Source organism: Falco cherrug, chromosome 9 (assembly GCF_023634085.1).
Source record: "Falco cherrug isolate bFalChe1 chromosome 9, bFalChe1.pri, whole genome shotgun sequence".
Lineage (NCBI taxonomy): Eukaryota > Metazoa > Chordata > Aves > Falconiformes > Falconidae > Falco > Falco cherrug.
This window is the reverse complement of record NC_073705.1, coordinates 29,757,249-29,774,754: the sequence shown is the minus strand read 5'-3', so window position 1 is coordinate 29,774,754 and position 17,506 is coordinate 29,757,249. Positions and strand designations below refer to the sequence as shown.

General features: G+C 39.6%; 1 protein-coding gene across 3 annotated transcripts in view; it reads right to left on the bottom strand.

Annotated features, from left to right (window-relative positions):
- Window positions 1-12,798: 12,798 nt before the first annotated feature.
- The window catches only part of ADGRA1 (adhesion G protein-coupled receptor A1), a 277,366-nt gene continuing 272,658 nt past the window's right edge, over window positions 12,799-17,506 (bottom strand). For all 3 annotated transcript variants that reach the window (XM_055720717.1, XM_027799650.2, XM_014276751.3), the window contains one exon: window positions 12,799-16,866. In XM_055720717.1, coding sequence (XP_055576692.1) covers window positions 15,645-16,866 — 1,222 coding nt within the window. In that variant the 3' untranslated portion in view covers window positions 12,799-15,644. The remainder of the gene's footprint in view (window positions 16,867-17,506) is intronic.

Below are 17,506 nucleotides of genomic sequence, written 5' to 3'. Positions count from 1 at the left end.
TTCTTAGTGCTGCTATTTTGGCCCACCACTCTCCACTGAATCATATTAATTCAATTTTGTAGTATTAATTTCTTATTTAGACTACTTGACATACATTAAAAAAAATCAGAGAATTTTCCTTTTTTCGTCAACTTCAACAAAGTCTACCTTTTTCCTTGAATAAATATTTTTAAACTGAAATGAGAGGCTTGAGCATTGGCCAGTGAGGAGAGTGACACCAGATCCTTGCTGGCTTTTACAGGGCGGTAGTTTATGGAAGGACACATAGCTGGGCAACTCAAAAAGAGCTACAAATCTATTTCCCCCCCTCAGGCTACTGTCCCAGCAGAATGAGGTGAGCTTGAATCAAAAGACATTTATTTCTGTAATGTTTTCATTTCAGCATCAACAACAGGGCATAAGCTTTCATGATTTTTCTGGGACACTGATTCATGCCTTTTGCCTCAAAATCTGCCTGAAGACATATCCTCCTGACCCCACCCCGTAACTTCCAAACAATGTGTCTACAGACTGATGTTCACCCTTAGTTTTATGGAAAAAAGTCATACCAGGCAGCATCTGGAATCTGTTTATGAATTCGAAGGTTTATCAGTATCTGAGACATTAAAAAGTTAGGTATTTGGGGTGTCATATTAATCTTGTTATTACTTCTCACATGATTTCTCACATATTCTTCTAATAGTCAGCTAAAAGGGTTGCTGTGTTTTTATTTACTAAGTATTACAATTAGAGGTTAGAAAAACACCTTGTGTCCAGTACTCTTTTATACTAAATTAAAAATTAGAATTAATGTATTCCAAAGAACTTCACAATAAAGAACTGGCCTCTATTTAAAATACATGTTTCTGTACGTCCTTTTGCACTGCTGATATTTTTGTTTGTTTTACAGCTTACAGAAACTGAAGTAAGGTGACCTTCCATCACATAGATTGGGATGAAGCTTAGGGGTGGCCTTGGGCACTGATATCAGCTGCACCTCAATTCAGTGATCTTATTGTCTCTCTCAAAATTAGGTCATCCGAGAGCCAAATCCTAGTTCTTGCCTGTGGGGATATTACATACTGTATATCTCTATACAAAGAGATTTAAATGGAACTGTTCACCCAGTATCTGAAGAATAGACTCAGATTAACAGACATCATTTTTTCTACAAATGCCAGGAAAGTGCATTATTACTTTTGATGAAATAATATAGTATCTGGCTTATGCTGAGATTCCACGCAGTGGCCTGTGTGTCGTCCTTGTATACATAAGAAAAATACAAAATGATTTGCTGACCCTCAGCTTTGTACTTCAGAGCTGTGTGACATATTCTATGAAAACTAGCATGTGTAGAAGATCATGTTATTATATACAGCTGTTAAAGACCTAGTAAGCGAACAATGTGCTACTGACATATAAATAATACCTTCTGTGCACAGTTAAACATTGGTGCTATTTTTGCCAGATTTTAAGCTCTTTTGAGGCCAACTGGAACAGCTGAAATAGAACATTAAAAAAAAATGTTTTGATGCTGGGGCACAGATGGCGGTAGCCCAATGTGTCAAAATAAATGTTTCATTTTTGGTCTAATGTGGGAAAAATAGACCTTCTCAATTACTCCAATAATCGCAGGTGCAATAAATGCGCTCTGTAGCTAAGAAGAGCTATTTCAGATGGGCATTTAGAGAATTTCTATGTAGCCTACTTCCAGCAGCCTGAAAAGGTAAATTACCTTAGGCCGATGACTTACTGCCTTTGAAAGAGCTCTAACAGCCGCAATCAAGCCTGAATCTTTAATCCTTTATTTGGCACCTGAATTTCACAAACACAAGACTGCTCCTTCTTCGAGATGGCCTGAAAAGGTGCTGGAGACAACAGAGCTATTAACTTCTAATCAATGACCTATGTATGCTTAGGAAATTTAGAATAGCTTGAACAGACTCGGCACTGAAATGTTTGCCCAGGTTTTTCTAGAAGGCTTTAATGGCAAGCAGAATAAACAGAAAGGTCAATCAAATGTAGGCAAATTGTTTTCACTGCTAACATCTGCCCAGATCTTACATGTCACTGGCACTGAAGGGCCACAACAAACTGAGCACATCCACCAGTCTCTGCAGCTGCTGGAGGGGAACCATCACTCTCTTGACCATTGTGATCATAACTGTAACATCTGCCTGCTGGGAAGGGGCAACCGCCAAGGCCAGAGTCACCCCACCGACACATAAAAGTGTTCTGAGGAGAAACTTCAAATGACCCACAGGTATCTTGGTGTGGGAGAAGATACCATCTCCTTAGGTGACAACATTTAATATGACTTCAGCTGCTGATTCCCCGCACTACTTGCTTACAACTAAACCACAGGGTTTTGTCTGTAAGATGGAGCAGTGACAAAGAGTGAATGATAACACTTATGCTACAGCACAACAGTAAAATGATTCATGTTCTTTTACCCGATATTTTACTTCCCATGTGAAGTTTACATTTGCTCCAGCTGGTGCAGTGATAGCTCTCACTGTCTGCACACCCAGCAAGGGGGGCAGGAAAGCAAAGCAAAGCACACTCAAAACTGGATCTGGAAAGCACCTTTCATTTTCCCAAGCCTGTACCTTCCAGGGCAGCTCCACAGCTTGCTGTTGCAGAACTGTGGCTTTGTATTTTGTCATCTGCAGTGAGATTGCTGCATTTCTGCTGAAGAGGCGGGACTGTCATTTTTCCCTGGGCACTGCAGCACAGAAGGTAATGTACAGACTTCGGCTATAAAGGACCTGCAAGGATTGAAAAGCCTGAAAAAGCTCAGGAATACTATAGCAGTATTCACTGTCTTAATCTAAACCTAATTTCTTTCATGCCTTTTAAAAAGATCTGCTTACAACGTTCCATGTACCGCAAGACATTACTTTTCTTGAAAAAAAAAAAATATATTTGGATCAAAATACCTTATTTTAAAATAACCACTAGTGTTCGTTCCCTGCTTGAGGATGAAGCGCTCAGTGTGGGTCACCTAAAAGAGAAGGGTAAGAAAGGGAATATGGTGCGCACAAGAGGTGAAGAACAAAATCATGAGGCTGTAGCCTGACTTCTAGGCTTTTGAAATGTTTTTCATGAGCATAAAAACAGGATAACTAAAACTCTGACCCACAAAGAGATTTCAAGAAGAGCTATGGATGTAAGGTCTGTGACGTTTACTTCCTCCATTCAAAGGGCCAGCACGAGGAGGGACAGAAAGCAGTAAGAGCAGCAGGCACCCCAATCCCTTCTGTCCGTGAGAAGGAGATTCTCCATAGGGGCTGCAAATATCAAAGTGCTTCAGCTTCAGATTGTTGTGATAGCTGGCATGCAACTGCAGCCACAGAATCAGTTCTGTCTACATTCTGCTTTAATTCCAGATGAATAAATTAGGGCCAGCAAGAAATGAAGCAGCAGACAATGGCTGGTAAATGACCCACATAAACTGGGCCAACAAGATTTCTAAAGAGAGAGATGGTAGAGCCACAAAACTTGCTAGAGGCATAAAGAAGTTGTTGAGTGAGTTAATTGTCAGCATCCCTCAAGTTATTACAGTTCTAAAGTTAAGGTTGAGCAATTCAACCTCTCTTATGTATGAGAAACGCAGCACTTACTCAAGAAAATTACAGCACTTACACTGAGTACAGAATTTAATTTCCAGGGATTAATAAGTAAACACCTTAATTAATGTATGACTTTAAAATAATTAAAATAAGTCCTTTAAGAGGTTTAACATCTTTTTCAGTCTTTTACTTGTCCTGAATGAGCTTCAGAATAATAATTATGCAAGTGTTTCATATTTACAATCTTCTACACCAGCCACAGTCAAAAGAGTGGTTATAATTATATTAAATTATTAATTATTTCTGCTTCTAATTGTTATGAGGATATAGACAGCAGTCTGACTCATTTAACTCTTAACTGGAGATACTCATCAATATCTTATATGGTTTATGGGAGAATTTCCATTTGCAAACTGCATGCATATGAAATTATTTGAATTTGAACCATGTGGCTTCAGTTCTCTAGAAATACTGCACAGTAGTAACCTTTGCTTATAAATCAAGACATTTCCCTGGAAGAGGAATTTTTTTGAAGTGATTTGAAGTTGCTAATGCATGTCAGAAATATAGAAAAGGTCTAATTTTGTCTGGCCTGTGCAAAAATGTGTAAAAAACCATCATTATCAGGAATCTCATGCTTCTCCCAGACTAACTTACAAGTGGCAGCTTCCCATACCTCTGGGAAGATACTTACAGTGCCAGTGAAAGAGCAATTACGGCCACTGAAAAAGCTTTTGAGGTTTTAAATGGTTCATTCCTTTTATGCAGAGTTGGAATACCTAACACTCAGAAAATTGTAGGTTCCATTTAAAACCAGTAGGAAGTACTGCAAATACTGGTAATACTTCAGATTAGGAGACATATTCTGAAAACAGGGGCTGCTTGCTCAAAGCAGAGGGAGGCAGTAGCAAGCACTAAGTTTTTACCTAATACTCCCCACAGTTCATTTGTATGTGTGTGTCCGAGTGCGTATATACCCGCACACAAACAAATTACATACATATGTACACACGTGTACACACACATAGTTTAGAGCTACATAACTCCTAAGTGGCAGTGAAAGGTAAAATGACTTTGCTGCTTTGCACCATCTTTTCACGCCAGCTTCATCCGCTGGTGAGTGACAACAGCGAGACTCCTTCCAGAAAGGGCTCACTCCAGGACGAGACCATCTGGATGCTGTCTGAGCTGCACGGAGCGAAGTGTGAGAGGGAGTATAAAACCCAAGAAGCAGCAAAAAGCTTTAGGGGCAATACAGAAGTGGAAAATGAAGGACTCGGGCAAGCGCCTTAAAAGAGAAATTATACTTCCTGGTAGATTTGCACCACACTGGTGCTTCTGGGGAATGCCAGCAGAGGACATTCCCAAATTGGCTGTGGTGCTTTTGTTTCCGTATTCATAAACAATTAGTTTCTAGGCAAAAAAAAAAAAAAAAAAAAAAAAAATCCTGTGAGAAAGAGCAGAAATCATTCCAATCACTTTGCCACAGGTCTAGAATCAGCACGACCCTGCCCGTATGGGGGTGTTTCACAACAAATGATACAGAAACCCCATAAGAGCTATGTGCTGCCCAGCAGGAGCATTTTCAGAAAGGAAGAATAAAGAAGAGGACACCATGAATGCCTGGCACTGAAGTTACACAACGTACCTGAGAAAGGACACAAGTGATTCTGTCACAGGACTCAGCAGGCTGCAGCAGGCAGAAAAGATGGGGAGGGTGGGGGGACTGCAGCTTAATTATCTCCCTGGATAAATCCACTTCCAGGAGGAGAGATAAAAAGACAGCAAAGAGCATTTCAGATGACAGCCATGACACTACCCTCTCAGCACAAGGCCAGGGGCTGTCAGGTAAGCTGAGGTCAGCACTGAACCTGTGCTGCCTTTCCAGAAGGACCTGAAACTGTGAGCAGAGTAACAGCAATGTGACTGCTCAGTGCAGAAACCAAAGTCAGATAATGAAAAAGAAGAGGATATGAGAAGAACCATTGTGTGTAAGGCTGGAAAGAGACCAGAAAAGGAAGATCTCCCAATACAACCTAGGAACAGTTTTATCCTGTTCATCACAGTTTGATGTGCGTGGGTACAAATGCTCAGACAATGTACAATCAGTAGGTGCAAAACCAGGGCTATCTCTACCTAGAAAATGCCAGTCTCTGTGCAGTGTGATAGGATTCTAACACATGGTTGATATACCTTTGTTCCCAGCAGACTAAAGGCTCAATCATTTTACATCAAGATCAAGTAAACATACTGGTTATAAATTTCAGGTGATTTACACCAAGTAAAATAGAGGATTATAAAGAATGTATTCTAGTATAGGCAACACCCTCGGAAGTTTGCAAGGAAGGGGTTTGAGTAGAAACATCCAATCCTTAATGCAGATCAAAGTGTGACCATTAGGTGCTAGGGAGGAGATAAGGAAGAATTTGATTTAATGTGGACCATTACAAGACATATGGATAACATTTAGTTAAGCAAGCACCATTGTGGCTTTAGTCAGAGGTTAAGGGAGATTTTAATCTAAAGCAGTAACTAAGAACTTTATTATGTTGCAGAATATAAAGATTTTCTGTCCAAATATACAGTTTAAAAAGAACCTGGAATCATAAACATTAAAATGGCACTTAAACTGAGCAGTGCCACAAAGACCAAAGCCAAGGGTGTTGGGAGTACAACACAATTTCCTAGGCTCTCCATAGACAGGTTGGGACACTGTCCTTTCTCTTCTACCTCACCTCTACGATACCTGTCCAAAAGGAGGATTTTTCTGAGGCTGTCTACTGAACATCAAATATAATGTAAAATGCCTGTAAAATGTTACCGGGTAGTTCCTACAGCACCAAGGTCAAAAATTTGTGTTTGAAGTGAAAAATATTGCTGAGACACACACTCTCTTGAGTTAAAAAATTCAACTTACGATATCACTAAGGAATTGTTATCAAGTTAATTACTCTTGCAGATTAAAGGGCAAGTCTTATTTTTCAGCTTTCAGCTCCTAATCACTGGATCTTTTCATACCTTTGCTGCTAGATTAAAGAACCTTCTGTATGGTAGTTTCTGCGGACAGTGAGACAATCACTTAACTTTTTTCCCCCCCTTTCTTTCTCCACAACCTGCACACATTATATGCCTTTAGCTTGAAGTGTATTTCAAGTTTTCAGCATGTCTTTGAGGCTTCTGTCCAAAAATTATCCAATCTTTTGGCATCCTCTCTGAATGAACATCATGATAGGAACATACTCACCTGTGCAGTCCTGCTCAATACATTCCTTTACTCATCCAAGGATTGTGGTCACTTTTGTGCTTACACCATTTCAGTAGGCACTTGTGCTCATTTGATTATCCATCACAATGCCTTTCTCCTCTTTACACCCCACTTCTCCTTCATTTCCACCTGTTTTTCCTCCAGATCCTTCCCACTATGCATGTGCAGCAGGATGTGTGACCTCATGCTACGACGGAAAGCCACCATTTAATGAGGTTTGCAGTTTGTCAGTTCTCACATTAGGTTCTAAACCATATGCCGTGCCTTTTCTGTTCACTGTGCCTTCAACTTAGGACCCACGGAAGCTGATGGAAAGGTTCCTGCCTGTAATTTCAACTCTACAGCTTATTGCCTTAAAGTGAAAAAACTTGACTAAAGACTGCATGAATTAAACCCTTCCTTGCATCCAGCAGTGGATACACAAGGAAAGAAAGTCTGTGCTGAGCTGTTCAAAATGCCTCTTTGTCAGTCTCTTTCATCATTTCACTGATTTAAATTCAAACCTCCTTATATCCTACATAAGATATTTTATTCTTTGTCTAAGTAAAAGGACTTGTGCTAAAGATTTTTCATCCTAGAGCTCCGGGGCCTTTGAAATCCTAGCCTGTACATTTTGTCTCTATCAGCAGTTTCCCCACATCAATCTACAATGAACTATGTAAGCCACTTATACCAGAGACTGTTCAAGTCATTCCAAATTTGATTGGCATATTCTGATCTCTCTAGTTTTGTTAAGCAGGTTGAACCTTAATAACACACTGAGAGGATGAATGGGCTAATGAAGCAGCTTGTGTGATCTGGAATCGTTCCCATACAGGTAAAGTTCTGAACTGCTAAGAGTAAGAGGATTTTTTTTTTTTTTTCCATTTTCCATGGTTACTTTTTGCTATTGGTGCAGTGCTCTGCTCTGCAGCTGTCTGGCTCTGTGTTAGCTACATACTGAAGAAAAATAACATCTCAGTGTAATACTGATGATCGGCGCTTTGTGTAATGAAAAGAAAAAAAAAAAAAAACACAACAGGAAAAGTAACCTTCCCTCTCTTCACGTCCATGTTATAAAACCATTTTAAGTGCATGTCCACACTAAATGGATTCTTAGTCTAAAACAGTCCACCAGCGTATCAAAGGATGCAGAAAATGTTTCCACGGTACAACTGTGTACAGATTGTTTTTACCCAGGGGAAAAGCATTGGGGGTGAAATGTAGTTACTTTCAATGTACTATAGCCCTTGACTGTATGTCACGTTGCTTGCGCTGTGCTGTCAGGTAGAATACAACTTGTTATAATGCTAGAATTAAGGCTTCTGTACTGACTCAGAGTGACTGGGGGTTTGTTTTATTTTTTGCAGCACTTAAAGTATTCCACTTACTATCTCAGAAAAGATTAGCTGGTCATTTAACTTTATCCTCCCTGCTTTGTTCTCATATATATGAATGCAGGGATAGTTTCAATACGTTTTACACAAGATGGAGGGGAACCAGCTCTCCGTGCTGATTTCACATTCTCACGCCATCTTGTCAAGGGGGAGTGGGTCTTTCCAGCTTCTGGCTCGGGCAGGGGTCTCAGAGTCAGCAATGAAGTGGGAGTTTTTGAAGGGAAGGGACCTTCCTGGAACTCACAGCAGAATGACCTTTGTAAAGTGGCAGAGGCTAAACCTCACATCTGTATTGGCACTCTCCCGATGGGTAAGGTTCGCCAGCTGTTGGCTTGAGGAGGCCATCGTGCAGTGCCAGCGACAAAACTATGTCCATCCCTCATCGGCCAAAGCTGGCACATCCTGCAGGTTGGAGCGGCTGCGTATGTGATGCCCTTCTCAGCAGCACCAGGTATCTTCCCCATAGGAAGCTTTCCACAGTGGAAGGGTCCACTGCAGGGAAGATGAGATTTACAGGCAGCCCATATATCAACATGAATCGTCATGGTTAAGGCACAGGCTTCCTACAGTCTGTAATACAGATGCACAGAGCCAGGGCAGGGACTTCCTAGCTTCAGTCTGCTCCTTCTTCTAATGTTCCTATGTCCTCATAGTGATGACATTTGGAATGATTATACAGTTATTTAAATACTTTGGAAAAGAATAAGGGGAATCTCAAACGAAAATCTTTCAAGCCTCTTCTTCCTTTCTAGCACTCTGCACAGGGAAGGGTAGCAAAGCAGGGTCTGTGTTATTAGAAGGCTTCAACCTCAATATTCTTCTGAGAAGGCTTTCTTTAAAGGTTCCAGAAAAAAACATGGAAAAGAAAACTTTCCGTGAAATGACTGGCTTAACTCTGGATGTACACAAAACCACGCAATTAAAGAATACTAAATGCACAGCACCAAAGCCAAGATGTTAAAAAACAGTATGCACCAAAATAGTTAAAAAACATCAAAAGACAGACCGAAGCTGTGAATGGAAGTTCCAAAGGCAACCTTAATTCTAACAGTTCCTCAGTTGGTGTGTTTGACTTTGAGCTTCACTAATACCGTTTGAAATAATTTTTCTTTTTCTTGATAGTTTCTGGATTTTGAAAAGGACATTAAAAATACAGAAATTCTATCAGGTGGCACATGAAATATCTGGTTAATCAACAGCTTTGAGCATTTGTGATTCATTACACAGATTTCTGACACTTACTGACAGCACTAATACCCTGTAATTTTCTACAAGGACCAACCTTATAAGCAAATAACCATTTTGCTAGCAGGTTTCCAGATATTTACTGAGTGCAGAGGAATCACAAAGCTTGGCTTACACACCCAACCTGGAAGCACCCATGGACATAATTGTTTCACCCTACTCCCCCTCTCCCCCACTACCAATTTGGTCCTAGTTTCTTCCCAGCCTCCAAGTCCCTCTTTTCAATTTCATGACCCTCCTTTCCCTTCCAGCTTTAAATCAGTCCTCCTGACTCCTGCAGCTTCATACTCATACCAGTCTCTCTCCTTCTGGTCAGGCTGCTCAATTCAACTCGATCCACTCCTAGAAGCTCAGTCTCTTCAGTTTCCTCTGACCTAGCATTTGTCTCTCCTCATACAAATCAGACCATTCCCTCCTCCATCCCGTTGTGGTGTCTATGAGGGGCAGACAAGCTGGAGAGCCTGGCAGAAACATGAGACTAAGCCCCCCTGCTTTCCATCCTACTCCTGGTTGAGGGCAGCTGAAGTAAATCATTTATAGGGCAGGTCCTTTAGAGTCCCTACAGCTTGCAGCAGCACCTGATCAGTAAGCGTAGCCTCAGCCAAGGCATACACATCCTAAGAAGGGAGATTTTTCACAGTAGTATATTGGGATATTTTTGGTGGCTAAAATTGTCATCTGTACTGAACTGCTCGCTTTCTAGAAACAGCAGAAAGTGCCCTTATCTCTTCTTGTAATAGCTATACTTCCCAAAATTTTCAAATAATGGTCCTTGAAAGACAGAACTATTAAAAAAAAATCTCACTGAAAGGTGCTATTGCAGACAAAACTCCTTAAGCCTCTTTGCTGAAAACATTGAAGCTGTTTTAGCTGAACTCTTTAAAATCATCCATGTGAGGGCAGTAACTGCAGAGGGCATAAATCAAGCTAAATGGTGAACCTTCAGCTATATTCTAATTAGTAGAGAACAAGATCTTACAATGGAAAGAGTTAAGAAAAAAATGACTGTAACTGCTTACAGCCTAGTAACAAATGGGCTAACAAAAGGAAGCACTGTAAGAAGAATAAAAATAATGTGCTTTACTGCTTTCTCTTCTCCCCGAGTTTCCCCCTAACCTCAAAATAAGCTCCTCCTGCTGCTTTCCTCAGGTGTTTTTGAGTATCTGGGAAACAAATACAGGAATGAGTGAAAATACTGACTATGCTGGACAATCTTACTCCGCAGTGTGCTGCAAATGCAGGGGAACAGCTGGAGCAGAGTGACAGACTGGTGGAAACAGTTGGTCATTTTATTGTTCAGACTGCAAGGCACTACAGAATTCAAACAGATCAAAATGTAAAGAGACAGTGGTACCTATGGGGTATACAGACGCCATTTTTACAAAAAACTCCTTACCTCTCAGCACAGCCAGCTGCATAACCATAAGGCAGGATATTTGTCTGAATTCGGACTGCTCTAGACCTTGCAAACCAAATTTCAACCCTCCTTGCAGAGAAGTGAGCTCTCTAATGCTCTCCCAAATTCACTGATTGCTTGTTTGGCTTCCAAAAAACCCTCAGGTAATAGACTGGTCAGGATTCACTTGCCCCTTTACAGACCTAGTAACAAGGAACAAAAAGCCATTATTTATATACTCAAGGTAATTTGTAGAATAAATTTTCTTCTTAGCAATTCAATTGCTAATTAAAAAAAGAGTCAGCTGGCCACAGCCAAACCAAAAGCTCCCTGCTCTGTGGAGTTAAGTAAGCAAGCAAAAGCTGCCTAGAGCACCAGGTGACTACTGAAATTGCTTGACTGAAGTCAGCCAGCCAGCTGATGGATCCCGATTGATCTAGCTGCCTCCTACAGCTTCTTTCTGAACTGGAGGATGCTGGTACAGGAATTTGAATTTATACTCTCATAAGGAAGCCGCTAATGTCTTCATCAGCCTGACGGTTTTTCGTCATAGGCAAAAAAAAATCAGTAATAGTATAGGTGGTCTCCTTTACAAAAAACCATAACCACCTTCTTTTTTTCTGTTTCTGGGCAAAGAAAGAGCCTTTGTTAAAAAGGTCACTGACCTGATCCCAATGACAGCTTTCTTTTTCCCAAATAGTCAAATGTACAAGCCTTCTCTGTCAGATAATCTCTTCATTGTAAAAAGATGTATAGTTGACAGCAGAATCTACCTCCGAATTTGTGGAGCCACAGTCAGCTTTGTAAGCCTTTAATAGTGTCTGCACAAGGGCAATTCCAGGTCATCAGGCCATCCAGGATACTTAGACCCATGTCCCTGCACGTGATGAACCTGCAGCAGCTTTGTGACAGAGCATCCAGAAAGGTTTCCTCCAACTTGGGCTTTTATGATCATTAACTCTGTTGTGTTGTTTCACTCTCATTTCAGCTAACCAGGAATTTTAGGTAAGCTGACTAATTCTGCCTGGATTTGGCAGATGTCTGTAGGCAGCAGACTTTGTAGGCAGGTACTCTTGGCAGAGCACTGAAGAGAGGAGTTACACTGCTTGAAGTGACTTCCATGAGTTTTATCTGCCTTCAGCCCTTAGTGTTCAAGTGGAGGCTGCCCAGTTGCCTGTGTTGTCTATCAAAGGCAGCCTTGACATTGCTTTAAGCACAGACTTTGCTTTTGGTTTAGACAGCAATAATCTTTACAGCCAGTGAAGGCTCCCTTGATGGGTTAACATCTGGATAGGGTGCCCACAGGGTAGCTGGCAGGCAGCTGTGTGGTGAAGGAGAACATGTGTTTATGGCCACTGACAGCAACTGCTCAGTCATATTAGTGCAGACTCAACCAGCAGACTTCTAGGGATCAACACAGATGATCAGCCATAACGTGCAAAAACGCATGCTTTATTTTCACACCAAACCTCTTTATATGAGGCTGGGTAGGAATTCTTCTTGCAAACACTCTATGTGACTTAAAATGGAGTAACTTTCATGACCTGAAATTTGGTCATGAAAACTGGAATTTCTGTATGCAGAGAGGAACACTATAGCATCAGAGCATATTTTTATCCTGGTAGTACTGTAATAACAACCCTTCAGATTTCTGTTGATTGCATCATTCTCCAAAAATTATCTTTTTTGCATGAAATTTCTCTTGCTTCATCTCAGACAGAAAGTGAACAGTAAAAGTCTGTTCAGTCATTTTTATGTCATCAATGAATCACCAAAACTAATGCTGACTTTGAAATGTTACACATGTATGTCTGTGAGGAATTTACTAGGACAATGTATCTCTTATACTCCAGTTATTTCATTGACTTTATTTTTATAGGAAAGAAAATCAGGTAAAGTAGTAACGGTTCACTGACTATAACTGACCAAACCCCCAAAATAAAACAAAGCCAGACTCCCAAAGCATTGAAATTATCTCATTTATCTTAAGGAAAAAAAAGTCAAAAGCACAAAAAGCATTTTGGTCAAATCTGATGTTACAAAACATTTTTATATTTATTTAATATCATGTTCTTCTACTCTGTAGTTATACTGTATGTTTTCTGAAAAAATAATATGCAAACAGATTATTGCATAACACATCTCTTCCAAATTAGCCCAGAAATATTCACTAAATTAATTTTTAACACAATAAGAAAAGTGTTTTAATATTTTATGTTTAAATTCCAGAGAGTTTTATCACACAAGATATTCTGTGGAAAGCAGCACCTATTTACTTCTTTGTAAGCCATTATGAAGATGGAACTGGCCTCTCAGACAAAGTAACAGAGGTGATTAAAACACAAGCTGAATAAAGAAGCTCACTGAGTGGATTCTTGCAGAGTGAGTATTTCACTTGGCTGTGTGTGTGGAATATTTTGCATAATGGTCTAGAGACCTCCTAGGATTTTGCTATTACAGAATATACATATACATAGTGCTGAGACACAGAGAAGTGGTATTTCACATTATGTCTATGCTTGTTTAGGGCTCACTGTCTATGTGGAATGAGTAAAAGTAATACTAAAAGAAAATAACTATTAAACAGAAAATATTTCATTATGCAAACAAAGAAAAATACTGTATTTTAGTTTAGAGACAGTTCAAGCATATACAGCATATACATAATAAAGCTCAGGCGTTTCTTTTTGTTCTTTGTATTAGTTGTGAAACTACTGTATATTGGCTTAAAACTTGACAACCCCCTAGTGCATTCTTCTTGCTCACCTTTTAAAAATACACAATCTGAGATGGATACATTGCACTGCTGGAGTTTACAATATATATTTCAAATTTACAAAAATACAGAAAAACAAAATTTCTTGCACTCAGATACTGAGCATTAACCCTTTGAGTACTAATTCCCACCTGCAACACTGCAGAACACATTCATCTGACTTACATGTTTTTATAACATTCTAACAATTATAATTGTCATCTTTATGTACACTATTAGGAAATGCATTCCTACATATATATATAAAAAAAGAGACCAATAAACTGCTAAGAACAGAAAAATAATGGGCTGAAGCATGTGAAGATTTCTGCAACATATACACAGAGAATTGCAGACTGATGATCTCAAGGGAATTTTCTATTTCCTCTCTGCAGCGATGTAGCAATTACATAAGCCTGTGTTAAGACATGACAGCAAACTTTCTCATGTGGCCATACAGAATTGTGCTTTTGCTCTTATTTATGGATGCACTGCTCACTTTCCACTGTAGACATTCTTCTCACAGCTCTATGCTCCCATTCACTTTCTGCAACCCATTATTATTCTGCACCCTTCCCATTTGAAAAAGCGGTTTTATTTCATATAGGGAAAATTATGATGCAGTTCTGTACTATGAGTTGATGCTTTGTGTCCAGATGTTCACGGAAACATGAAAAAACATCTTGCCAAGAGCCTTGTTAATAGAGAATGGTACTGACCCTGGAATGCCCTACAATTCAGCAGAAATTATGAACATAAAGAACTTCTCTGAAGGTCAAATTTGCATTAAAGGATGAAGACAATCTGAAATTTGCTAGGGGAGGAAATGGGTTTTCAGAAAGCAAATGGTAAAATTAATAGATGGAGTCTAAGAAGGTGTGGTTTTGGAAAATTGACTGAACCTTCTTTTTCCTAGCAACTCTGGACTACATTGATCATGTAACTAAATAGACAATATCATATCTACAGTGTCTCTGAACTAGAATAAGCTACTTTACGAAAATAAATGTAGTCCTCAAAGAGTTAATGATAAATGCTGTACCTTAACAGATGTGGAAAGGTTGTCGTGAAACAGCTTGCAGATTTGTTTGAAAGGCATACTTTACAAAGAAGTGTAAAACTTGTTGAGACAATTGCTATTACACCGCACAGTGTCACATACAATGAGTAGTGCATGCTCTGTAAAGACTTTAGAGTGGACCCTTATCAAAGCTATCATATAACCTTATACAAAGGATTGTGCCACTTAAACTAGTGCAGAGTGATTTTTTTTTCCTGTAGATTTATAATGCTCTAGATTAATATCAATAGAGTTTTTCACAGCCTTGTACAACACTTTTTTTTTGTTCTTTTTTTAACACATGTAACACTAGAAAACAGCAAATGGTATATCCTGACATATGTCATGCAAAATACAACCAATACAGCACCATAGATGTAACAGACATTACCTAGCACTTCTCTCCAACAAGAAAAAGGACAGAACAGAGACTGTACATTACACGACTTTACAGGCCATATGCTACAGAAGATCTTTAGAGGCAGTATCACTTTTGTAGATCTAAAAAGCTGGAATTTTATAAAATCCTGTTTATCATTTCTACCATAATCACTTCTGATTAAAATCCATGGCACAGTACTAATATTTTGCTACAAAAATAAATAAGTAGAAGTTTAAGATGCTGATATGTTTATAAAAAGTGTCTGAAGTTACTACAGAACAAAAGTGAAAACAATGAATGAAAATTATGTATTTCTAAAGAAATGTTGTTTCTGTGTAACAAAAGGATATTGCCTCTCATACTCAATTGTCCAGACTTCATTTTCTAATTACCTTTCAGAATAATTTTATAGCTTTCTTTTAAAAATAACTTCACTTTAAAACTCTCTCTCTCTCTCTCTGTTGTAGACTCTTATTAAGAAAATGGAAATAAAGATGGAAAAGCTGTACAATTTACTGATGAGCTACACAAACACCTCATCTTACTTAGTTTGGAATAAAAACAAAGAGAATGATGATTTAGGAGAAAAAAACCACATTATGATGGCCCATGAACTACACAGTAGTTTCATTCTTCCAAGGGCCAGTTTTGATATTTCCTGTACTATCTGAGCTGTATATCATGGCTTCATGCACATTTCCCTTGAGAATTCCGTTGTGATTGGTCGTATTAAATGGCAAAGACTGTGTCCGTGGGTGCATTTCAAAATGAGCTGGATGATGCACAGTGTCACTTTCTGGCATTTTAGCACAACTATATATTACAGTACTTGCGTCGCTACTTTCGGGCTGGTTGACAGTAGGATATGGATCACTTTTTGAGCAGCAGGCCCGTCTGTGACCTGACTGGCTATCATGCGTACTGTGGGGACTGTCTGTATGTGAGCTGTGGATGCTGCCATCAATGCTTGAAGGAATGTGATAGGCGTATTCTCTTTCACCTGCAGACCTGTGCCGACTGAAATAGCGTGGCTTAGTTCTGCTTTTCAGACATCTATGAATGTGCATGTTGGGTCTGAAGGTTCCCTCGTTGTGGACATGAATGTGAGCTTCGTCATCAAGTAGCTGATCACAGTGCATTTTTGCACAACACGGTGTCACAGGTGAAAGGCAGTTAACGTGATTTTGAACCGCTTGTAGGTTGGTAAGTTTGCAATGACTAGCCGCTGGATGATTAAACACAGCTGATTTGTTGGGACATGGTGATTCTTGAAGACAAGGTGCATGAACTTGAGTGTCACCATTGGCATTAACCTTTGGACGCACATTAACTTGGACAGAATAGGTGTTTCTTCTAGATGGGCAACAGGACCACCAGCAATGCCATACATCATCTCGCTTTGCACAGTGATGGATCAGGATGAAAAGCCCCAAAGTCACACAGAAGGCTCCATAAAGACAGCTAAATATCATATCCAAGAAATGACCTTGAGATACTGCAAGTGCTCCAAAGGTCCAAGTGGCTGTAAACAGGAACAAAGTGAATGCTGCGGCTCGAAGCTGAGCCTTAAATGAATGCTCATTTTCCAATAAGGAAGAAGTAATCATGGAGCAGCTTGCCTGGGGAACGGACACAGAGTCTGTAATATGACCATGGCCCACCTCAGTACTTGGCATTCTCTGTGGATCTTCTGTCTTTTCCTTTAGCTCATACTTGCGTTCAGGATGGCGCTTCAGTTGCACGTACGTGCAAAGAAAGTAAACACAGGTGACGAGCACAATGAATGCTACTGGCCCATAGAAAGCACCGAGACTAGGCTCCCACGCCATCCAGCAACTAGAAACAACAAAAAAAGAGAGTCAAGAACATTTTATAGCCCACATTAGGTGTGATGGACAATGGAGTGATGTGCAACTGGGCTTTCTGACTAACGTGTATGACCCAACAGTGTCTCAGAATGTCAGGTATGTTTGTTGTGGAGAAGAGGAATGTGTGCCTTTAATATCAATTAAGCTGAGACATCACTTCCATAGTTTTTAATAGAATAAAATTACTCGTATAATTTACAGGATATTAAAGCTGAAAATTTCCAAGAAATGTAGGTCAGTTTAGAATCTAGCATTGCAGTGCCATTTATGTCAACACCTTTTTCTACTATTAAAAATGACAGTGCTAATACTTTGATTAAAAAGCAAATGAGGCATAGTTTATACAATCTGTGTGAGCAATTGAAATGTAGAGATTTCAGATTAAACCTGAAGATTGTTCTTACAGAATTTTCTTATTGCCGAAGTAGAGAACAGCCTGAGTAATAAGAGAGGCTGAGAAAAGTCTTCCAGTCGAACAGTCACTGCTCTCTGCAGTGGGCGGACCCAAAAGATGTATACCATTTCTGAATTCGGCACTGTTTCTGAAATTGCTGGGAATTAGTTTACATCAATTGGAATGTCCTCAGAAAAATTAAGGAAGTTGATGG